Source organism: Nelumbo lutea, chromosome 1 (assembly GCF_056320005.1).
Source record: "Nelumbo lutea isolate HS-2025 chromosome 1, American lotus-T2T, whole genome shotgun sequence".
Lineage (NCBI taxonomy): Eukaryota > Viridiplantae > Streptophyta > Magnoliopsida > Proteales > Nelumbonaceae > Nelumbo > Nelumbo lutea.
In genome coordinates this window covers 125,170,735-125,196,249 of record NC_142684.1, presented here as the reverse complement: position 1 = coordinate 125,196,249, position 25,515 = coordinate 125,170,735, and the positions used below count along the sequence as shown (strand labels likewise).

General features: G+C 35.5%; 1 protein-coding gene across 1 annotated transcript; it reads right to left on the bottom strand.

Moving 5' to 3' along the window:
* Positions 1-22,083: 22,083 nt before the first annotated feature.
* Positions 22,084-24,817, bottom strand: LOC148877352 (peroxidase 51-like). Its single transcript, XM_088985428.1, has 4 exons — positions 23,744-24,817; positions 23,382-23,582; positions 23,086-23,251; positions 22,084-22,747 (listed from the first exon to the last, which is right to left on the bottom strand). Exons 1-4 carry the CDS (start codon positions 23,960-23,962, stop codon positions 22,341-22,343), a joined length of 993 nt encoding a protein of 330 aa, XP_088841554.1. The 5' UTR covers positions 23,963-24,817; the 3' UTR covers positions 22,084-22,340.
* Between the last annotated feature and the right edge of the window lie 698 nt (positions 24,818-25,515).

The following is a 25,515-nucleotide window of genomic DNA, read 5'->3' as shown; positions in this document are numbered from 1 at the left end:
TATCTAGAAGAACTAAGACCATACCAATATAACATTTTGAAGCTTTTATGGTATTTATTTTCCTTTTTCGATTAGGAAATTCAAATCAAATTTAATTTGTTAATAAATGATATGATCTGATTTTCTGATTTGAATCAGAAAACAACTTAAAAGCTAGTGAGAAGCCCAGCACATGGTAAAATTTATTTACCACCTTTTCTGGCCTACACCATCTCGTAGCTATGTTCTGTAATCTGTTGCATTGAATGCTTAGGTGGCATTCTGTAAATATCAAGTTTCCTCTAATAGCAAATTTTCTTTTTTAATTACAATTTTTGGTGGAGTCCGCTGTTACAATTGACAGTATGACCAAAGAGAGACCGAGAAAGTTCAAGTCCAGAGAGAGATGGGTTGTGGGATTTGGTGGATTAGAAAAACAGAGAATTGAGGGTATTGCCGAACCCACTGTCCCTAAATCCTAAGGTCTCGCAATGCCACCATCACAATCACTCTGCCACTGAAAGTGCCATTAGCCTCGTTGCCGTTTTCGATATTTTCGATCACCTACCTGAAGGAGGAGCCATATCTACATTCATTGTTGATCTTTCTGCACAAAAACTTCTATTCTCTGATTCACATCCAATAACCAACTTCGATTTGGAGCGTTTCTTCGCCGCTGGTGTTCAATCATCGAGTAAATAGACTTTCACTGACCTTTTAACACAACCACTGTCGATTTCGATTCACAAAGGAAGTGGTGGTGACTGGTGACGTTCCAATTCACAGGGTAATGGAAATGGTGTGAATTTCGATTCAGAAAGGCAAAGGCGGTGACTAGTGACGTTCCGATTCAGAGGATAATAGAGATGGTGCTGTCTTCTGTGAAAGATTTCAACGGCCATTAATTGATGCTACAAAAATTTATGTTGCAACTAGTTCAACAGGGAAGGGAGGACGAGACACGGGATACTCCGAGGGAGGGCAAAGAAGAAGAGGCGATGGGGGAGTTTCAGGTTTTTAAGGGACGTGGCCGAAAAAGTGAAAAACAATTTTTGTCTATTACCTCCTGCTGCTACCGCGTTTGGAGGTAGGCCGACTAACTACTATGAATCTTTCGGCATTCGGAGGTGCAAGGAACGACCGTAGTAGTATTCGGAGGCCGATTCAACACTATCAAACGGCCTCTTAGTGCATGCAAAATGTCATCAAACGACTGCTGCAGATTTATATTTACAAACGACTGACATACATATATTATATATATATATATATATATATATATAAATATAAAGAGAGAGAGAGAGAGAGAGAGTATCTGTGATGTGAAGAACTTTGACCAATGAACTGATACCGCCGGCTGGTTCCGGTATCATGCCTTTCCGACATCATGAAAGTCATCTGTTGTACTATTTACCACAAATGGATGGATACGGTCTGATTGATTGATAACAAACATATCTTTTTGTTTAGGGGTTTTTACTATACTAGATAGACTGGACTATATTGACGGGAAACTATTAGTAACATGTAATGTAAAAACCACACAACACAGATGACACAGAGTCAGAAGCCGCGGCACATGCAAGGAGCATGGCGGGCCCAGGCGACGATCTTCCAAAGGGGTCTCTTTCTTCGCTTCTTGGATGGGGAGCGACTAATCTCCGACGACTCGTTCCTATTCAGCATTTCCCACATCACTCTCACGTCCTCGTACTCGCACCTTCTCACATCGTGCCGCAGCTTCAATAGCCCTGCTTATTAAAAATAAATAAAATACAAAATCGTGTTAAAGCTACGGGATTTAAGCTGTGTTTGGTTCGGAAGAAAAGAAAACAAGAGTGAAACAGAAAGATGAGGAAAACATATTTTTCTTAACCAATTTCACAAAATCTCTTAAAAACTTTTCCTCAACTTCTGTTTTTCTCTTAGATTTTCAATCAAACCAAACTGAAATGTAAATTTTTGACTAAAATATAAAATCATAAATCATAAATCATATATGTATATATATATATATATATATATATATATATATATACTTCAGGGGGGTTTATTTGGAGGAAAAATCCTACTGTGACCGTCAGCAGATACCCAATTAGTTTGGAGAAGTTTCCAACTCCAATTCCTTTGCTTACTCTCATTTACAACCGATGAAACAACAAGGAATTAAAACATGACTGCGTAAAGCAACAAGGTAGGAAAATTTTGGACTAGAAATTGACAGCGAGGAGTGAACCTTATCGGCCATGCAACATTTCATGACTCAGGGTTCATACCAACCAGTTCCGGCCGGAAATCTCCGGTCAGATATCTTTTTCTTTCGAGTGGGTTAGGCCCTTAAGGGAACCGAACAATCAATCAATCAAATGAAACGTACCGCTTTTACGAATGCCGAGACGCGTAGCAACGCTGATCCAGACCTTGCGCAGGGGAAATGTGACCTTGTCCCACCACTCCATATACTCCTACTACAATCGGAATTAGGAAGGGAAAACCGACTTCTGCTTCAGCTCCGTCGAGAGGAGAGAGGTCGGAGGAGGATTTCAGATGTCGTTCTCGTTCCTGACCAAAATAAGAAATTCGATTTCTTCAAACAAAAAGAAATTCATAAAAAAATAACAGCTCAGCTCAACAGATTGATTAAGAGGAAACGAACAGGCCCCATGTGTGAAAAGGAACCATTCAACCCTAACAAAATAAACCCATATAGGTTGCAGAAACTAACTCTTTATGCCTCTTCCCTCTCTCCCTCCCTCCTTCGCTCCAGAAGAACAACTTCTCAAAGCTTCTCTCACCCGTCTTCAGTTGAATCAATTCTCCGATAAGACCCACTCTGACTCGATCGCATATCAAATATCTGCCACGCGTCCTTTTACCGTTGCAAACTTGTCCGAATCCTAAGCTGATGTCGCGTCAATTGTCACGGGATTATGGGAAATGGACATGTTAAGTCATTTCTACCGTACACGTGTGGGAGAGTGGATATCACTATGCTATAGGCGCGTGGAGATATTATGAAGAAGATTTATGATCGTTGTCAACCAGCCATGCCACGTCATCGATCTCTATGTGATTACTATTAATAATAGACGTGTTCTGCTATTAGTGGCCGAACGTAGACATCACCGTCCACAAGGATTGATACATAAACTCACGTGGTCATGCCACCCATGTCTTTTTTTTTTTTTTTTTCTTTTCTTTCCTTTTGTTTTTTTCGTTTTAATTTGGTGGAGGAATGTCATTCAAATTTTTTTATCTTCTCCGTATTTTTATTATTATGCAAATGCAGATTTTAGTTTAATTTTGCATTGAAATATTGATCATTTTGAATGTAAATGTTTAGATTTTTTTTAGGTAAATAAATTATATAAACATGCTAAAGATTGTAATGGAAGTATCTTCATCTCTCTCTATCTCCACCTGGACATGAGTGATGGAGATTGTACTCAAGCATCTTCATCTCTCTCCAACACCACCCAATTAGGGCCACTGTTCTTTCTTGCAACCAAAACAGAGCACCCAAGAGAGTTGTAATTTCGTCTCCTTTTACACTCTTCACTGCCGAGTAAAATGGGGGCATTGTGTATGTGTCTAGCTGAACCGATTTGTATTTTCGTGTGAACCGGTTTCTTTTGCATTCTCTACAAATATGCAGTTACATCGTTTTCAATAGGTTGTCCAAATTCGGTTAATAAATAAAAAATTGAACCGAATAAGTTAATTCAGCTATCGGTTCGGTAAGGTTTTTATATTTTTTTAAATCAGTTTTTGGTTTCGGTTTGGTTTGATTGAAAATTTCAATCGAGTCGAACCAAAAACTGAATTAATGATGTTATTTAATTGAGTATATTAAATATTAATGTTTTATTTAATATTTTATGCTAATTAATTATTATATTTTCCAATGAACGATTAATAATAGTTAATCAAAACTAGACCCATTACTAATTGTTTATTAGTCATTAATTATTCATTAATCATTAATTACTTTTGAAAATGCCCAATTCACCAATTCCCCATTAACATAGGGTTTTGGGTCTATTTTAGCTTCTAATTAAAATCATTGGGCTTTGAGGTCATTCTAATTTTTAATTAATTATAGTTAATAATTAAAACCATTAGGTTTTGGGGCCATTTTAACTGTTCATTAATAACACTTTTTAAATGCTTGTCATTTATGTGGAACCAGGGTCTAACTAAACCGAATTCAGTAAGGGTCGGTTTGGATCTAAGATATAATTCAGTTTGATTCGGTTAGAGGAAATGGTAAAACCGAATAGTCGGTTAGGCCCTTGGTTTGAACCAAACTAAACTGAATCAACCAATTGTAAACCCCTAGTCTTCAAACACAATGATTTTTCCTTCCTTTTAGTTTGGCAAGGAACTTGAAAATTATAAATTTTTTAAATTATTTTTTGTTTAGGCTGTGATTGTATTGAAAGAAAAAGATAGAAAAACCCAGACAAAACCAAATACAACATTAAAGATTGGAAAACCTATACAAAACCAGAACTTGTATAGATTTCCTTACCTTCCTTTCAAAACAAATATAGACTTAAAAGCCGTTAAAAAAGTAAAAAAAGAATAAAAATTAGGGCAAATTTCTTAAACTACCCATAAAGCTTAGGAAATTGACTAGCACTACCCCTACTGTTTCAGTATTGTCTTAAAGTACCCCTACTATTCTTGACAATTACCATAGTCATTAAATCGTAATGAAGGTGTACAAAAAATCCATTTTGCCCTTACATTACGGATGGATGCCAAATAGTAAATTACTATTTTTCCCATATACTTAAAAGAATATGCGTGGAGGAAAACCCCAAGCAGAGAACATTATCGTCACTAGTTGCAGTAGAGAAGTTCATCGTCGCTTGCAACGAACACCGCTGCAACTTCCGTTTGGTGGTTCGACCATGAGAAACCCTAAAACTAGTTTCCGTGATGTTATTTTCACCCTAAAACGAGCCTTTGTGAGGTTATTTAAACCCTAAAATGAGTTTCAATGACACTAAACCCTAAAACCAACTTAGTTAAATATGAGTTTTGTCTCTTTTTCTTTATCTTACATGGATTTTTATTTATATTTTTCTTGCATCGGAATCAACAGAAGTTAAAAATTGTATATATTTCTTTTCGTAATCCTCAAACAGTAAGGTATGTATAGAGATTCTTGTACATCCTTTTTCTAATATGTCTGGTTCTATCATTTAGTGTTAGGGGGACCACTTCATAGACATGGGGACCGACCAGTTCATCAATCTTTCATAGGGTTATTACATGTGGCAACCCATGTGTTTGCTACAATGGACATGTGGGTTCCACACGTGTGTAGCTTAAAGAAACACATGGGTTCATAGTGTTACACAGTACCAGGTGTTTGGTTTAATGCCTTAACCACCAAGGTTGCAATGATAATTTAGCTTTCAAACGACTGATTTTTCTGATATGTGAATGGGTTTTGATGTGTTTAAGTGATAATTTAGCTTTCAAATGGATGAATTTTCTGATACTTCTCTTTAATGGGTTTTGATGTGTTTTAAGTGTTAAATTAACTTTCAAATGGCTGAATTTTTTGATATGTGAATACTTCTTTTTAATGGGTTTTGATATGTAAATACTTCTATATATACATGGATGAATTTTCTGTTTCCCTGATGTAGAAAATGGATAGAGTACTTTTTCATTGTCAACTATGGTGGTTAGTGGAAGACCATTAATGGGAAAGTTGTTATATGTGAATGGTGAGGTGGGATATGTAGAAAACATTGATAGTTACCGGATATGCTTCCTAGACATTATTGATAACTTTTGCAAATTGGGTGGGGTACCTAATGGAAGTGTGGTGACTATTAATTATAAGATACCATGGTGTGAGTTAGAAGAACAACTCAGGTTATTGGGTTGTGAAAATGACATGTTGAAGATGTTTGTTGCTCATGGTGAGCTGCATGAGATATTGTTCTATGTTACACATCTTGAAGCAAAAAGTCTAAGTGTGGATGACAGGGGTAGTATGCAAAATGTAAATGCTGGTATCAGTGGAAAGGGAAAGGGAAAATTTGAAGGTGATGATGACTGTTGTGTTGTTTAGTCTCCTTCAGATGATGGTTCACATGGTGATGAATATGGGGAGGAGTGGCATGGTGATGTTGATGACTTGGAAGTTAAGGTGATGTAGATGTTGAGGGAGATGATGAGAGGTTTGAAAGTAAGTGTGATGAGTTGGGTGCTGAAGGGGATTTACCTGATGATGATGGTGGGAGTGTACATGGTGAAGGTGTATAATGTGGTACATCTATGGATGGAGAAGGAAACAAAGGTGGGAATGGAGATATAACTAACCTATCAGACTATGAACTAGCAACTGACTATGATAGTCCATGTGATGATGAATTTGGTTTCAAAAGGGGCAAGGACAACACACAAAGTCTGCATGAATTTGACTTCTTTAAGCCAAAATTCTTAGTCGGCATGGTATTTGCAAATGCCAATGAGTTTAGGGAGGCTTTGCGGCAATACTATGTGGTGTAGGACATTGAAATCCAAAGAAAGAAGAATGAGAAATGCAAGTTTACCGGTGTTTGTGCCAACAGTTCATGTAACTAGAGGATACATGCTTCCTTGAGTCATGATGGGGGTAGTTTCATAGTGAAAACAATAAATGACACACATACCTATTGAGGGTGACCACAAACAAGGAGGCAACAAATACTTGGCTGTCCACCAAGATAGAGGGTCTTTTAAGGGTTGACCCTAGAGACAATGTATTTAGGTATGAGATCAGATGGCTATATGGGATAAAATCTTCATGAAGGTTCATAGAGCCTGATGCAAGACTATTGACAAGATTAGGGGATCTTTGGCCGAATCATATGCAAAGCTGCCCAATATTGCATAGCATTATTCAACAGAAACCCTAGGTCAACTATTAAGTTGCATGCTTCAATGGATACAACAGATGATAGTTTTGGAACATTCAATAGAGTGTTCATATTCCTTGGAGGATCAAAACTTGGTTTCCTAGAGGGTTGTAGAAAACTTTTTGAATTGGATCGCTGTCACACGAAGACTGGTGCTATCGGAGGGTTGATACCATCAGCAATGGGACTTGATGGGAATAACGATATATTCCTAATTACTTATTTTATAGTTGAGGCTGAGAACAAGGAAAGCTAGATGTGTCTTTTGAGGAACTAAAAGATGCCTTGAGTATTAATGACCCACATATATGGACATTTATTTCTATCAGGCAGAAGGTGTGTATGGATGCTATAATTTGATTATATTTGTTATATTATTGGATTGTGTGTATATTGATTTTTGACAAACCAATTAATTGTTGGTAGGGTATGGTCGATGGTGTTTTAGTATGCATGCCCGAGACAAACCATCGATTCTGTCTATGACACATGTATAGCAACTTTAAGAAAATATACAAGGGAAAGACCTTAAAAGATGTTGTATGGGCTGCCCAGAAGTCCTACACACAAGTTGACTATAATTATTATATGGAAGTAGTGAAGAAAAGCTCCATAAATGCTTATGATTAGATATGTAGAGTCCCCCTTGACACATGGTCTAGACATGGGTTTGATCCCATTGTTAAGTCAAATGACATCACTAACAACTGGAGTGAGTCATTTAACTCATGGATAGGGGAGGCTAGAACAATGCCAATTGTTGACATGTTAGAAAATATAAGGAAGAGATGGATGCAGAAGATATACGAGAGATTTGACACAACCAAATCATAGGGGGGTGAGTTATTGCCGAATGTGCAATCCATCATTAACAGATGAAGGAAAGAAGCTAGGTAATGATGGCATGTTCTCCCATTCCATATTTCCTATGTTTTGTTGTATAACTCACTATACATGGTACTAATTGTATATTGTACTTGTAGATCAGTGAGAGTTTCTTGGTCTGGGTAATATGAGTACTAGACCGTAGGGAATGATTTAGCATAGAATGCCACAAAGATGGATGCCAAGACATGCATGTGTAGGGTTTGAGACATCAGTGGCATCCCATGTGCTCATGTCTTGTAGTGCCGACCTACACTAGGGGTAGAGTGGATCAACTATATGACAAAGCCTTTCACAAGGACATATGTGAAAGCATACAACCACTTTATACCACCCAATGCCACTAATGTAGAGGTAATGTTAAGTCACCCCCACTAATATTAATTCAAGTGTTTGAAAGTCCCTTAAGCATTTCCTTAGTAATGAGCTTTAATGTCTAAAGTTGAAATTGAAAGTGTAGAGGAGTAATCCTAACCAGCCTGGAAGTACCTAGTTTGTTAAGCGGAAATTGATGAATGACAGGAGGGGTGGTGCAGCTACTCATACTATTCAGAGCACACATGTGGTGATATCATATTCTATAGCAACCCCTATCCCACCAGCATATGTAGCAAGTTCTTCATCAAGTGGGAGAGATAGAGGAAGGTGGGCAGAGGGAGGTTGTACCATACTCACATTGGCCCATCAGTCCAATAGGTAACAATACCCATATGCACATTGCTCTCTGTTATATGTTGTGCCATGAATAAAAAAAAAAGACAAAATTTTCTAATGTGTGTAGGTTGAAGAACAAAGTAGCCAAGAGATCAAATATTCCTAGGTTGAAGAACAAAGTAGCCAGGAGATCAGATATTCCCATTTTTTATACAGACGGGAGAATGGAATGATCTATTATTTTTATATTATACTTGACACCGGTGCATTTGGGTACACATCTAATCATATTGCCCTAAATATTATTGTGCATGAACACATCCCACCCTTAGTGCAAGAACCATGTGGATGATCAACACAATATTTTGTGTGTGATGGTAATTTTTGGAATTTGTGGCTAACATCTGAGACAATACTCCTAGTGTAGGAACATGAACCATGTCAAGCTGAATATACTGACAATATAACACTTCTTTTTGTAAATGCTGATGCACAAACCATTTACTTGAGTAGTATTGTATGATGTTGAATGAATGACTATGGTTAACATCCTTTTTGACATTTTCTTGAGTAGTATTGTATGAGTTTTTTTTTTTTGCTTGTCTAACAAAATAAGTTAGTAGTTGCTGAATAAGGGGTGTTCAAGTCTAGAAAATTAGGAATTCCTATACCTTAGTTGTTGAATAAGCAATTAATAAATGCCATGTTTAATTTGGTACCTTATCATGCCATACATTTGAATTGTAGAAAGAAGACTATAGGAAGGTTTTCCTTTTTTTTTTCACCAAAAGCATTAATGGTTTTTCAAGCATTAAAAACAGAAGTACTAGTTTTGACCAAGTACTGATTAGGTGGTTCATCCAATATGACAGGAGTTCCTCCCATCTTGGGTCCCTGTTCTTCTTCCCAAAATGGATCCCACTTCATTTGGTACAATCTCATAGTGGGCTAACTGGCCCATTCCCTTCTTACCCACAACCCTTCTCTTTTCACCAATATTTCCCAAAACCCTTCCAAAAGTTGAAGTAGATTTCAGATTTCAACTATTCAGAGTCCATATCAACATTTGGTTTTACTAAACAACAAAACTACCTTAGTAATTAAGTATTTGAGTTTGTTGAAAGGGTTCATTTAAGAGATGAAGTGGATATGCAATTGATATGAAGTTGTATCTTGTAATATTTGTGTTGTATGTTATCCCTAATTTCTCTCAGCCTTACATGGCTACAACTTGCAAGGTAATGAGATTCTCTCTACCTTATATTATATGGCTCAAGGACTTATCTATTCATCTCTAGGCTAACAGGTTCTGTCAGGAAACACTTGGGCATCCAATTCTGTCTACCTAGAATGAATGGGCCAGTCTACCTTTCGGTTATCCTTGTTAGAGTAGCAGTGACTCCCTTTCGTTGATCATTAGTAGTGACATTTTTTTCATTTAGTGATTCTCTTTGTCTAGTAGAGTATGTTCTCAGTGACTCCACCTGTGCTCTCAAGGGTCGAACCATGGATTAATAATATAATATAAAGAAGAAAGAAAAAGGAAAAACCAAACCAAGTAATTAGACAAAAACAAAATTATCAGTTGCAGAAGTGAACCACATACCCAATTGCATCACTATAGTGCCATTTAATGATCGACAATTTCTCCTAAAATGGTTACATGTGATGATAGACATTGTCGATGAACAACGAAACAAGCGGTACCACTATTAATGTCTTTGATACCATGAAGGTTGACATTCCCAAATTCAAACCTCATGTGACCAAACTTGTGATAAGTGACAAGTATGGAACCAGAAAATGGATAAATGCTTCTAGGAACTTAGTAAAATCTGAAAGGATGGAAAAACTTACTTAGTTACTACAAATGGGTAAACTTTTTGCTTGCCTTCTAATATGTAGAACTACAGTTCCAATCTATATTTAAATCAAACCTATTGAAATGAAGAGACTCTAAGAAAGAGAACATAGTAGAACTATAGTACTATATTGTTCCAACATTACATACTAATGCATCAGAATATACATCTTTGATTCACATATTTTTAATACAACCTAACAATTTATCACAAAATTTAGACATTCTATCAAAGTTGTCCTTCTTTAATTGGATGACTGCTTCAACCTCATCTACTGGGTCTTTACATGACATTTTCCATACTTCTTGAAGCCCTTGCCCCATCTCTTTCGATGGTTATGTTCCCCGTGCTCTGTTGGACATTTGCTCCCCCTAGTATCCATGTAAAGAAACTACACCCACCAATTTCCTACAAAAAATAATGTGAATTCAGCGATTGAAGATTTAACCAAATTGTAAAAACAAATACATTTTACTTGGGGCTTTGTGGAAACCCAAAATCGTTTCCATTGTGTACCGGGTCATTTAGATGCGAAGATCCTGCAAACCCCACCCACTTCCACATGGACAGCACTAGGGGTGGATTCAAGTCGAAAAGCTAGCTATTTGAGCTTGGCTCTTCAAAGCAGTACGAGGCTCGAGCTCGAGCTAGAACCTTGAGCTCAAGCTTCGATCGGTTCAAACTCAACTTGAGAAAAATGTTTTATAAAAATAAAAAATTATATATAAAAATATTTTTTATTTGATATTTAAAAACTAAGAATTATAATAATTAGTTATTATTATATATTTAAATATTACGTATAATATTTGTTATAATTTATAATAATAATAATAATAATAATAATAATAATAATAATAATAATAATTAATTATTATTATTATTATTATTATTATTATTATTATTATTATTATTATTATTATTATTATTATTACTATTGTATGTATGTATGTATGTATGCATGTAGCTATTCGAGCTTGGCTCACAAGGCTCGAAGCTCGGTTTACAAAGTATTGTTTACAAAAAGAAAAGTATTGTTTATAAAGTATTGAAAATATAATATAAATTGAATCCATCAAATCCATTAATCTACATTTTATATAAAAAATCATTTTTTGCTTCAAATTTTATAAAAATAAAATATTAATAATAGAATAATTATTTTAGTAATTAAAATTTATGAATTTTCATATGATATGAATTTTCAAAATTTTAATAGATTTGATATATTTTAAGTTAATATTATATATTTTTAAAAATTATTAATTGATATTTTAATTTAAATTTTATAACAACATATTTATTGTTTACAAAAATATAAATAGTTTTTATCAAACATTTAAGAATTAAATTTTTAGTTGATTTTTTTGTTAATGTTAAAAAATAAGAATAGAAAATAGAAAAAAATATAATAGTTACATATGCTTTATGCCTTACGCTTTAATAGATAATAAAATAATATTGGCCTTTTGCATATATTAATTTGTAAAATATCCATATAACATTTTCCTTGGACTCTTGATTGATGCATTATTTATATTATTGTATAATATATATGTCCTGCTATATTAATTATAACATATTTCTTCCTATATATATATATATATATATATATAAGTTGTTTTGACATTAAACTTAATGCTATTAATATATTTATGGAATTTGTGTGCAATTTCTTAGCGTATCCATGTGTTTCCCAAGCGTATCTGTATCCGTATCCAAGTTATTTGATACGATACCCGATACCGATACTTTAATCATTGGTACAAGGGGCCCAAGAGAAGAGGCAAAAATCAGTTATCATGGGGCTCTAGTCCCCCACCTCTCAGAGCTATCCTTGGCTTCTTCAATCTCTATGGCAGAACTACCTTTGGCCTCCTCGGTAGTGGCACCCGGACTGTCCTCCACGGTTCCCTTGTCAATGCCGTCATCACTTTTCTCCTTGGGAGTCCGGGTCTATGTCAACTTCGAATACCATTTCCGTAGTGACTAACGGTGGTGATGGATTCGAGGTTAATCTTGGGGAATGCATGCCTAGCTAACTAACGACATGGCTTAAAGCCCTTTCGGAAGGCTGCTGTAGCAAGGTCCTGCCTAAGTTGATTAAACTCCAGTGAATCCTTGTAAGTCTTGATAACAAGGACCTCAACGCCCTTGATCCCTTGAGTAAGAGTGGCATCACGTTGAGAGAAAGCATCCCTTGCCTCCTCGGCCTCCTTCGTTAAACCTTCAATGCGCTCCTTCTTCGCCACCACCTCGGCCTCTAATTTTCTGATGGCATTGACGGCCTTCAGCAGCTTAGTTTGGCACACAGTCACTGACATGGTAGCTTGTACCTTCAACTCGATAGCTTGTATCCCTACCACTTGCTGCTCGGACTACTTTAGAAGCGAATGGATCATGGAGTTTGTCTGCAAGAGAAGAAAAAATTACCAAGTACAAAAAAATGCAAGTAAAAGCATGGTATTGAGATCAGAGGCATACCGCCATGAAGTGGCCCAAAGATTTGGTGCCCGGCTCAAGAGCCTGCAACTCGAAGTACTTGGAGACTTCCTTGGAAAAGACCGCCTCCTTGCTCTTGTTGAGGGCAACCTGGATATCCATGATGCTTCAGATCTCCTTGCGGACCGAACCTAAGGAGCCAGCCCCAGTATGACTGGACCGAAGCTTAGAAGTTTGGGCCACCTCGGGTTGGTGAGGTGGTGACTTCCTGTCTTGGTCCTCCTCAAATAAACTGATAGTAGGGCCCCCTCATCCCTAGCAGGTGTAGTGGGCTCGACTATCGGTTTCTTGGAAGAGTTGCCTCGAGATGCCTTCCTCTTCTTTCTCTTCTTCATGTCGGTGAATAGTTTGAATATCGGAGTGTCAACCATGATACCTGTGGAAGATGAGTAGAAGATTAGTTGAAGCAATACAAAGTAAACTAAGCAAGAAAGGATAAAGTACATGTGCTCGAAGTGATGACCTAACCGAGGGACTCAACCCGACCTTAATGAGGTTAACCTCGACAAAATAGTCCTTTAGCATCAGGCTAAGCTCTGCCATGGATCGCATCTTCTTCTTCATCTTCCTATCCAATCGATCCCAGGGTTAGAGATGCCCTTCCCCCAGCAAGTACCTAGTCTTCCAGGCTGAGACTTTTGAAGGATACTCATGAAGAAGTTTGTACCCAGGTCGATAGCTATAGAGTAACTACGTTTATGTATACCCATAGGACCGACCAGATTCTCTTTGATGGAGCAAAGCGATCTGAAATTATCAAGGTCCAAGGGGAGATCGAAGTCATGAAAGAGGGAGATGGCATACCGACCAAGGTGTGAACCGAGTTCCGGTGGAGTTGGTTTATTGTGATATTGAAATATTTGAGAACTTCAACAATAAAGGGGTAAAGAGGAAAGAGGAGCCCCACAATCAAGTGCTTAGCAAAGACAATGATCTCCTTGTCCTCATGTTCCCAAGGGAAACTCTCCAAAGGCAAGTAATAACTGTAGTGGTTGGAAAATTTATACCGAGCAGCTAGAGCACGAATCTGCTTGGGTGTCATAGTGGAAGGACCAAAGAGATCTAGACCTCGGGATGGATGTGCGTGACGTGATGATAGCGCTCTTCGAACCAGACTCTAGGTCTTGAGTCGAGGTGATCTCCTCGGCCCAACCAAACTCCCCACTCTCAAATGAACTATCACTACTAGACATGCTAGAAAGAAGACAAGAAGAAACTAGAGCGAAGATAGGAGGCTTACCTAAAAGGAAGACCGACCTCGAAGGCTGAAGACAGATGACCGACCTAGAAAACATTGAAGCTAACACGCGACCTCTAGAACGCGAAAACTCAAAATGGAACCCCAAGCCCCTATTTATAGCCGCTATAGTCTATCACGGACGTCCGTGCATCCCTAATATGTGGTCTAGTTTTGTGGTTGAGTCAATTGGGTCATTAAGTTCTGACCCCTAGACTAGACCTCGGCCAGGATGAAGGTCAGGCCAAATGCACCCATCATCAAGATCGAGATTTGAGCAGCTCGTGATGGCCCAACCTGCCGAGGTGACACATAGCCAACTTTCTAGAAGCTAGCCAACTATCTCCGAGCTCTTCGGGATCACACTGCATATTTGCAAGCCTTATCCATATCCCACCCGGATCGGATGGACTTAATGAGCCTTATTAGCTAACATGAAGTCCACCTCCTGGTATGGAACGGATTCCTAGTAGCACAGACCAGGGATCTCAGAGGTGTTTTGTAGGGCCTACGACAACACACATATATAAGGGCACTAACCCCAACATCACAAGGTACATATAATTAATTGCTTACTAGTTTACTTAAATCAAGCTTTCAGCTCTAATACCAAAAGTACTGACTTAAGCATCGGAGCACCCACGCCAGGTAAACCACCCCGGATTCTCTGAGTATTACTTCCTTGTAGTTCGACCAGCTAGCAAAATAGACTAACGTCTAAACTGCCCTCCAATTAGAAACTTCCAGATCGCACACTATCATTTACCTTTGGTGGGAAACATTTTTGAGGTATGTTGTATGTTTTTAAGCTTACCAATATCTTTATTTGATTCATTTTTTTAAATGAGATGTTTTCAGGATTGGCCTAGCAGCCACCTGACGATGAATATCATTGTTAGATCTTCTTAAATGTTTGCATGAGCATTGCTAGTTGCTATTCATTTAATTTACCCTAAAATAATCATCACTTCATTTTAAAATTAACTTTTCTTTTTCATGCATTAAAGTCATTGAAAGCGTAGGGAATGTTTAGCATTGTTTTAAGAGTAAAATTAGAGAAAAAAAAGTTGTAATCCAATTTTTTTAAACAAGCATCGTTACAACAATCCTCCATTAATAGGTCCTTCTAGTTTTTTTCTGGGTGTATTAATCCGACTTACACCTTTAACTTGTTCTTTTATATTTAGTTGTAGAAGTGTTTGTCTTTACTTGTTTGTTTTTTCTTTTTTTTGTTATTTTTCCATTAACCTATTTTTGTTTTTTTTTTGTTAGATTCTTGACTCTTCTTAATGTACTTCAGCTCATTACTTAGTTTTTTTTTCTTTTTTTTTCTCTCTTAGTTCAGCTCATCGCTTAATACTTCTCTAGCATTTTTTTTTTAATGCTATCTTGTCTTGATGTTTCATTTAATTTTGTGTTCCTTTTATTATGTTTATTGAATGTATGTTCATTTCAACAAATAATTCAGGCCCAAAATTGTTAAATTTTCTTTGAAATATTGGTGAAGTAGAGATCAGTTTAATCAAACGTGTGTGGGGTGTCTAACACCTTTATACTGTACCTTGATCTCCAAACCCTAAGAATTCCATCCTCATTGGGCAATGAGTCACCATTAAAAAACAATTTTTTTTCTTGAAAATACACAGGTTTTCCTAAATTCCCATTTTACAAAAATTTAGGTGGCGACTCTAAACTCCAACTCCATATTTTAAACCGTCATTCCTCTGGGTTGGATAGCCACACTCCTTTCCAGACCTCCTCCTTCCTCTTTCCTATCCCTTTACAAACATATTTCCACATTACACAAATCTCATTCCTCCTTCCTCCTTCCTCCTTTCTTGTATTCACAACCGTCAATAACCCTGATTTCAAACCACGATTGCTGTCAGTATACAACCAACCCAAAATGTTTGTTCACACGGATCCTTGATGTGTATGCTTACAAGTTCTGCACCAGACTAGTGTTTTTGTCAATGAATACCAAAAGGCATTACCATCATAACAATTTTTGGCCATTGAAGAGTACTTTGGGCATTTCCAACCGTTGAAGGGTATTTCAGGCATAATGTAACATTAAATCTAACACATGAAGTTACGTGTAAACGATTTGTGATAGAGAGTTAATAGGAAGGGAGTCATGTGACAATTGTCATGAATAAGAGGGGTACTTTAAGACAATACTGAAACAGTAGGGGTAGAGTTAAGGGTGAGCATTCAGTTTATTCGGTTAAAAGCTGAACCAAATAAATCAAAGTTTTAAAAAATGAAATAAAAAATGAAAATCAAACCAAAACCAAATTACAAGAAAATGAAATAATTGAAACCAAAATTTTCGGTTCGTTTTTCGATTAAAAACTGAATTTAATATATAAAATATTATATATTATAACCTTTAATATATATATATATATATATATATATATATATATATATATTATGAAATTGAATTTCATTATAATACATTATATATAATATATTAAAATATAAATATATAGAATATTATATATTGTATATTATATATCACATATTATATAATGAATTTTGGTTAATTTGGTTTTTTTGGATAATCAAATTTCTAACTCTAAAAACCGAACAAACCAAACTGAATCACTCAAAAACTGAGAAAACGAAAATCAAAATTTTCAATTCGATATTTCGATTTTAACCGAATAATGCTCACCCTTAAGTAAAGTTAGTCAAATTCCTAAACGTTAGAGGTAGTTAAGAAATTTGCCCTACAAATTATTGGATTTGTTTCCCTTTGTTGTGTAATATTTTTTTATTCTACCCCAGCCCCACCATTTAGTAGGTAAAAGAATTCACGGTTGGGTAAATTCATAAACCGGTGTCCACAACTAGAATTCCTCTTTTAGTTACTACAGACACCTTACCAAAAAAAGAAAGTGATTTGAACTTTGAAGAGTGGTAGTAAACAAACGTGGAATTGTTACCACGAATGACTTAATGAGCATAGAGCAAAGCAACAACTCAAGGCAACATTTTTTTGGGCGTTAGGTAGATACAATGTTGATTTATTGTTTAGAAGTGTCTTATCTGTTGAACATTTTGGTAATTTGGTATCATCAGATGACTACTCAAACAGGTGTGTGCTTTTTGGGCAACAATGCGTCACTCACCACGCTGTGGGATCTCAGCAAGGATGATCATTTATGGCCCGGCTGGCAACTTCCCAGTCAGGCCCATTGGTCAAGAAATTTTCTTATTCTTTAGAATTTTTTGTATTTTTTTTTATTTTACGTCATTTTTTAAACAATTAATGAGATGCACTTTCCCAATAACTTAAATAATTTCATCTCCTAAAATTTATTCAAAACTATCTCCACCACTTTCTCTAAAATTATCTCTAATTTCTATTTATCTTCACAATTATGTCTAACTTTGTAGAGAGCTTCTCTCCTAAATTATCTCTAATTTAGTAGAGAGTTTCTTTCCTAAATTATTTTTAATTCCTATTTATCCTCTCCCCTACTTTTTATCTATATCTATCTAAAGAAAGTTTGGATTAATAAAATTTAAGAATTATTTAAATATTCTAAAAAAATTACATAATAACATTAAAATATTTATTAAAAACACCAAAAAAAATTTTATATTTTTATAAAATATATCATGAAAATATGTACTAACAATTTAAAATATTTTTTTTCCAGATTATCAGTTTAAATGCTTTTAAAATATTTAAAAATATGTGATAGATTTAAATAAATAAAATTCAAATAAAAATAAATAAATATTTTAAAAAGTTAAAATAACGAAATTATGTAATAAATTAAAAAAAAATCTTTAAAGAAGAAAAATAATTATAACATAATATTGAAATAAATAATAATTTAATGTATTACAAAATTAATAATTAAATTATGTAATAATAGTATAAATTATTATTTTATGGATAATTAAATTCCATAAATAACTAATATTTTACATATTATTTAAGTATTTGAATAACTGGGTATTTTAAATAACAAAATATTTAACATAACTAGATTTTAAATAGTTAAAATAAAGAAATTATTTAATAAATATAAAAATTTTCTGAAAAGTAGAAAAGTAATTATAACATAACATTGAAATTAATAATAATTTAATATTTTTACTTAATATTGAAAATAAATAATTTCACTTATATCAAGTAAAAATTCGAGAAAATAACTTTCAAAAAAATTAATGTTTATTAATAATAATTTTAAACTCTTATTCTATATTATTATATAATTATATATACTAAAATTAATATTTATTGTACTTCAATAATTATTTATTGTTTTTGTGATAAATGTATTTCAATGATTATGTATAAATTTATTTTGTTTTGTTATTTAACAAAAAACTTTCAATAATTATTAGAGATTAAACTACTATTTGTAAAATTTTTAAATTTAATTTCTTGTACTTATTGTATTTTTGTTATAACTTATTGATTAATAGTTATTAGAGATTAGAATATTATTTGAGATTATACTATTTATTGACTAAGTTAATATATTTTTAGTACTTATTGTATTTTTCTAACTATTATGTTTTTTCATTATCAATATATTTTTAATAATTGTGTATTTTTGCTATAAATTTTCAATAATTATTGGAGATTAAACTATTGTTATTTATCAGAGATGAGACTATTAATTTAGTAGAATTTATGAGTGTTCATGAATTGGTTCGACTCGGTCGTAGGCTATTTGGCCAACCAAATTGACATGGTCAGGTTGGAGAGTTGGTTTGCTGAAACCGACTAACTTTTTGTGAAAACCGGCCCACTCAAATTGTATTGGTTTGGGTTGATTTTTTGGTTTGGTTAATTGGTTCAAAAGATTTAAACTTAAAAATTTAATTTAATTTTAAAAATTATATTGAAATTATTAAAAAATAAATTTAAAAATTAGATTTATGATATAAAACATTTTAGACTAAGAAATATGGAAAACTTACCACTTTTCCATATTAAAAATTATATTTAAAATATAAATTATTAATATATATCTATGGTTAGGTCATTCAATTTTGGTTGGTTTACAAATGGGCAAAGTGAAATTGATCCAACTTGATCAAATTAGAAAATTTTTGAACAAAATCCAACCTAAAATAGTAGAAAACTGACCAACTCGGGTTGAGTTGATCGGGCTGGTCGATTTCATCAATTCGACGAATAAACCTAACTAAAATTAACTATTATTATTTTTGTATTATAAAAAAATTATTAAAAGTAATATATACAATATGAATAATTATTAATTATTTAAAGAATTGAAAATATAAAAAAATTGTATACTCTCAAGTGATTCTATTAGGGTCATTTACTAGAACACATCTTATAGTTTTACATATTTACTTAAACCTACCTTATAGTATTCATTTATTAAAATATCCCATATATTTTACAACTTATTTACTTAATCAACCTTTCATTAAGGAGTGTTTGTTTTTCCATTAGGCCCATGATTTTTTTTGTTTCAAAAATACCCTTAACACTTTTTTTGTACAAAAAACAAAATTAACCAAACATAGACAATAGAGTGGTTGCCCATGTCTTATAAAGGGCAAAATTGGTATTTTTATTTTTATTTTATTTTGATTAAATTTATTTAAATGAACATTAGGGTCAACACTATCATTTTCCATTGTCAACTAATAGAAAATTGATTAAATCCATTGCAAATTATAAGTGGTGTTTTAGTAAAATTTATCTATAGGGTAAATTTTAGTAAATCCATGAAACTACAAGGGGTATTTTAACAAATGACAATTTCTATTATTTAGCTTTCGCTTAATAAATCCCGTGCATCACATGGGTCCCCGCTAGTATTATATTAATATATAAATAATAAATTTGTATACACTTTTTACAATTTAAATTATAAAATTAAATTAAAATTTTAATTTGTGAAAATCATAATTTTATTAATTAATATGGGCAATGCCGAATGCTCTGCTCGGGCTTGGGCCTATACATTTATTATCAAGCCTGGGTTGAAGGCCATGCAACACAAAATGGGGACGGGATCAGCTGCCAATGGAGTGCGCCCCACAGCCCATCCCATCCGTGCATTGGAAGTATTTCCCATGACAAACACGGGAGATGTTCCTAGTGGAGAGAGGAGATGGGCTGTGGGGAGCCGACCCCAACCACCCCAAAATGCTCTTATTACCTTGCTAAAAGAAACCCAGTTCAGACGGGATGCAGCCCATACTCATCCCTAGCATATATTTGAAGTAAAACTTAACCCTTAAAAATAAGGCTCCGTTTGCTTTTCTTATGCACCTGGGCAAGTGTTTGTCAGTAAAGAGTTAATAGGGTAAATACTTTTACTCATGTGATTTTTTTTTTTAATTTTCCATGTAAATAAGACAATAATTATTTTAGCCATAAAAATCCATTATTAAAAGTTGTATTTTTTGTCCCATTCAAGTGGTGGCAACCAGGTGAGAATTATTTACAAAATGGGTATCACTTATTTAGAAAAATAAACTTTAATTTCATTGATCCCCACATAAATTTAATAAAAAAATATGGATTTCTTGATCAATAAAAATCAAAATGCCATTGACGAACTTTCCCCTTCTCAAAATCTAAAAAATGAATGCCCCCTAAAAATAAATCTTCGTCAAATTGGAGCATATATAAATGTTGGATTAGACTCTTAAGTCGTAACTTCGATGGGACTCTTTTTCTTGTTCAGGACTGTGGATCAACTGTTGATGCGGGATCATCTTATTGGGTGATACGAGGAAAGAATCATAAGGCCTCTCAACCAAAGTGAATTCATAGTTGAGTTGAGCTTGAATGGTTTAATACTCCACTCAGCTCAGCTCAATTACACTCCTAATTACAATAATGTAGTCATGAATTTCTGGTGTAGTCATGGGGTTGTAACTGTGATTCATTCAATGAACCCTCCTGATTCTTGAGGGTTGAGACATGGAGCCGGTAGCAAGTTATGGAGCCTCGGACCACCATACCCATCCTGTGTTCACTGACCCAAGACGCTTGTTACAATATATATATATATATATATTATGTACTACCACTCGACCAGGTACTAGTTGGGCCTCAATATGTCTGGCCTAGCCCAGACTTTGATGGTGCCTACAGGTTGCAGAGTACAGGCAGGCCTGGGCTGGGTTTTATCTGTGGCCTAGACTACGGTGCCCATTGATGTCATAACCTTAAACTTCTTGCTGGGAGCTCTCAAGTTGCTCCTTGGCGTTGCTTGTTAGCATTCCACAACACATACATATTTTGGGAGCTCTCAATCAAGTTGCTCTTCCCAAACTAAGCCTTAATTTCAGCTTCGACTTAAAAGAATAACGTTATATGTTCCTGCTGGTAAAACATAAGAAATTGGCCAGACAAATCCGCTTATTTAATCCTGGGTCCTGGCTAGGTGAATTCAAAGGTGGTCTTCATGATGAAATAATGCACGCTGGTCGGTGCAAGCATGGACGACTAGCACGTAATTAATGTACACAGAAACAGAATTCTGTGAATGTGGTTCCATGCATGTTTTTCCTCTATTACATTAGTACTTGCCTTCACCTCTGATCTTGTTGACTTAATTCATGGAGGAGACGAGGAGTTGTAATTTATTTAATGGTAAACAATTAACGATCCATGAAAGCTAGTCGATAAGGCCACTTTCTCCTGGCGTAGTGAATGACTGAGAGAGTTCTCATCTGATTCTGATCATCTTTGATCTTTCTTTCTATGGCAACATTTTCAACGATGGATGCCAATTCTTATATGGAGCGGGTCGCATGCAGCCGAGGCCTGAGGGGGAGGGGTAACTCATTTATTTCCATTAGCTCATATGAGTTATGACTTATGAGATCGCTGCCAGCTGGTCTCTCTCGTCTTGAAACAACGCCAACACCCTCCTCATCCTTTTTTTTTTTTTTTTTTGTGGTGAGCTTTGATCAACCAATTTGACTCCATTTCGTCCACATATCTAGAGAGAATAGTAACTAGGAGGAGGAATTCATGCCAATATGACTTCAGTTTAGATTATCATGCCAGTTGATTCGGTTCGGTACAGGGATCACACCCAATTTATTAATTTATTGGTCAGACAACAAATAAAAACAATATCCAAAATACAAAAGTGGGGGAGGGGGGTCCAATTAATTGTCCAAAATCCAAAATAGAACTAATTTTCGTTTTATTCTTTCTCTGTTCCTCGAAGATCAGTAGTTCCTACAAAGAATCAAAGAGCAAACACTTTCTTTATTGGGTCCATCGGATCACAGCAGGCGTTTGATACTTTTTGTTCTGCCTAGATCTGTCTAATTGAATGCTGCACAATCGCTTCTGATGTTCCCTTGTGATCCGGTCTTGACACCAACCCGACCCAATTTGGTGATGGCCTTGATAAAGGCCTTTTGAAAAGCGGCCGAGTTGCTGGCCCAGGCATTCACGGTGGGCCTGGATCTAGCATCTGTGAAGAGGACCTGGTCCGAGGTAAAGAGTCCTATCCCCTGTTGGAGATTCTTGTAGTAGACGTTGTCGAATGTCCTGGGTGTGTTAGGATCCATGTTAATGGCTACGGATGGATCCACATTCTTAGGGCACATTCCTTGAAGCTGTGATGCATAGGCCTTGTTCAATGTAGGGTCCACCGGGTTCTGGGCGCTGAAGTTGTATATACGATTAGCGAATCTGCTACAATGAGAGAAGCCCACAGTGTGCGCCGCTGCAACATATATATACATATATACATAACTTATCCTTAATCGTTTACAATAATTTTTAATTTATAAATAAAGCCCAACTATTAATCAAACTAGCTAGTAGTTATGTAATTAATTTTAATGGTGTTTTTCTTTCTTGTTAAAATAAATAAATAATTGATGGACCACTCTTGGATTTGTAATAACAAGTAACAATTGGCTCCCGATAGCTAGGTTGATGATCCTTTTGAGTTTTGAGTGATTTTATTTGAAATTGTTGGTTTTCACTTTTCATCAAATCTATAACTATCATTTTATGTTTATCTTTCTAATGTATATCCTCCATAAAAATGTTACGTACCTGAGAGAGCTATCATGTCTATCTGAGTGAGGCCATTAGCAGCAAACAGGGAAGTGAGCTGCTTGAGATTGAATGTCGGTTGAGGCAGCTTCCCGTCGACACTTGCAGCGGTTGAGCTCAATCCGTCCAATCTTCCTAATTCGACTGCGTAAGACGGTCCCCCAGACTGTGTATTCCAATTAATTCAACCAACAAATTCAATATTAGAGAATACCTACACATGGTCTCCTGTCTAACAGCTGCTGAAATCTGAAGAAAAGTTTTAGAGCAAGACATGAACGATCAAACGTACGTACCAGAGCAATGACATCACGGGTGGCCATGGAAAGGATGTCCGCACAGGAGACCTTATTCTTGCAACTAGGGACGGCGTCCACAGCTGCCTTGGCCTTGATGACGGTGTCAAACCCGTCTCCGGCCAGCGACAGATTGTCCGGGTGGTCTTTCTCTGCCTGGTTGTTTTGCGTAGACGCAATAATAACAGAAGCATCACAACCCTGTAAATCAATATACCAAATTGAGGTTATTAGGAGATAATCATCAGAGATTGTAATTAAATATCGTATATCTCACTGACATGGCATAGATTTCTGCCTTAAAATTAAAAACAACAACAAATGTAATGTTTAGCGTTTGTTTGATGGTATTTATTGGGGACCTGAACAAAGCAATCATGGAAGAAGAGACGAAGAGTTGCAGGGACGGTGACGAAGGTCTGTTGGAACTTTTGGGTGACCACATTTCTAACGATGGTTTCGACGTTGGGGCAGGTATTTGCATAGTAGTCTCGTCTAAGTTGAGCCGATCCCAGTTGAGGAAACAGACAGACGTGAAGCACGAGTATCCACACCACGGTCCGAACGTTGAAGACACCCATGATCTAATTCAGACAAACAAGCAGCAGATGGAACAAATGGTGGCTCTGAAGTCCGCAGCTAGAGAAGATGCTTGGAAGAAAGAATATATATATATATATATAAAGGGAAGCTGAGTTTTGGTCATTTGCCAGTTGTCGAGAGTTGAAATCCTTTTAATATTCATAGATAGGAGTAGGTTTAATATAAAGCATGGAATAGGATTTAACTCGCGGACTTTGAAAGTGTCATCAGTGACAAGAAACAACGACAATTTTAGCATTAACCGCACCCCCATTGCCATGCTTTTGTTTCAGTTGATTACAGAAGCGTGTCATCGGTTCGGATTATTTTTCCGTTGACCACGTCCCTGCTTTACAATAACTCTACGTCAGGTAGGTAACCTGTAACCCTCACCAAGAGAGAGAGAGAGAGAGTAAACTTATAAAGAATAATAGGCAGCTGAGAACAGGATAAACACGTAAATATAATTGCGACTTCCAGAGGGCTTCCTCTTCAGAATTCCAGCTGGAATATTACTCAAATTATTGACTATGATGTGGACTAAATACATATATATTAAAACTCTTCGTAGAGAGAAAATTAATAAACACAAGATGTAAACATGCATCCAAATTCATCTGCACCGTTCCATTGAAGATCCACCCCCTTGATTGGGCAAACAATCAACGTCATGGCTCGATTTCAACTGAAGGGGTAGTGAGAAGAACGAGTCAGCACTCGGTGGTGACTTGGACATGATCGAAGAAGTCTTACCGGCGGCAACACAGATAAATGTGTTTTTATTGTTACGTTGTAATCACTAATCAGTGTGAAGAAGACTCGCAGTTCTCCCTCATTCGCTGACAGACAACGATAGAAGAATGGCCGTCGCCTCTCACCTTAATAAACACTCAATCATTTAAAAGAATAGATGGGGATGATAATCACGTAAAATCACCATTTATTTTTTCTTTTCTGGACCAATGATTTCACCACAGTTCAAGTTCATCTCAAGGGAAAAAAAATGGAAAAAATACTTTTATAAACGTGCGAGCTTGGTGTTTTCAATTGCATATGAGATTATATAAAAATGGAGATTTGGTTGGGCTAGTTCAACAATTAATAGTCTTAAAATCACAGTGATGATGATAAGAGTTTTCTTACAGGGAAACCAATATCGCCAAAGAACGAAAGCGGAAGATTCTTCCGTTCAACCTGTCTGCTCATAATAATCTTACATAAAAGAAAGAAATGTTTTTTCAAGTAAAAATAAAAATAGAAACATTTGCATATATACGCAAAGTGTATTAATGGAACGTACCTTGGCATTTCCCTTTCTTTAATTAAATAAAGGGCAGCAGTGTGCCTTTGAATTTTCGTTGGTGGTGGGATCCTCTTAGGGTTTTGATTTGGTCAAAAATTCAACAAGAGAGAAACAAATTCTTGGTTGCGTGAGCGCCCATCCCTCTTACAAACTCTTCTCTTCTTAACCTTTCTAAACATCATTTCAGAGGAGAAGGTGAGATATCAACATACAGCGATCGAGCTTTGAGTCTACTACTAGATCTATAAC

Bases quoted from the DNA above. Each gene is read 5' to 3' on its own strand.
- LOC148877352 (XM_088985428.1), bottom strand. From the start codon at position 23,962: ATGGGTGTCTTCAACGTTCGGACCGTGGTGTGGATACTCGTGCTTCAC. The intron at 23,583-23,743 runs GTCCCCAATAAA...ATTGATTTACAG, and splicing joins TCCATGATTGCTTTGTTCAG to GGTTGTGATGCTTCTGTTAT. The intron at 23,252-23,381 runs GTACGTACGTTT...TGGAATACACAG, and splicing joins CCCGTGATGTCATTGCTCTG to TCTGGGGGACCGTCTTACGC.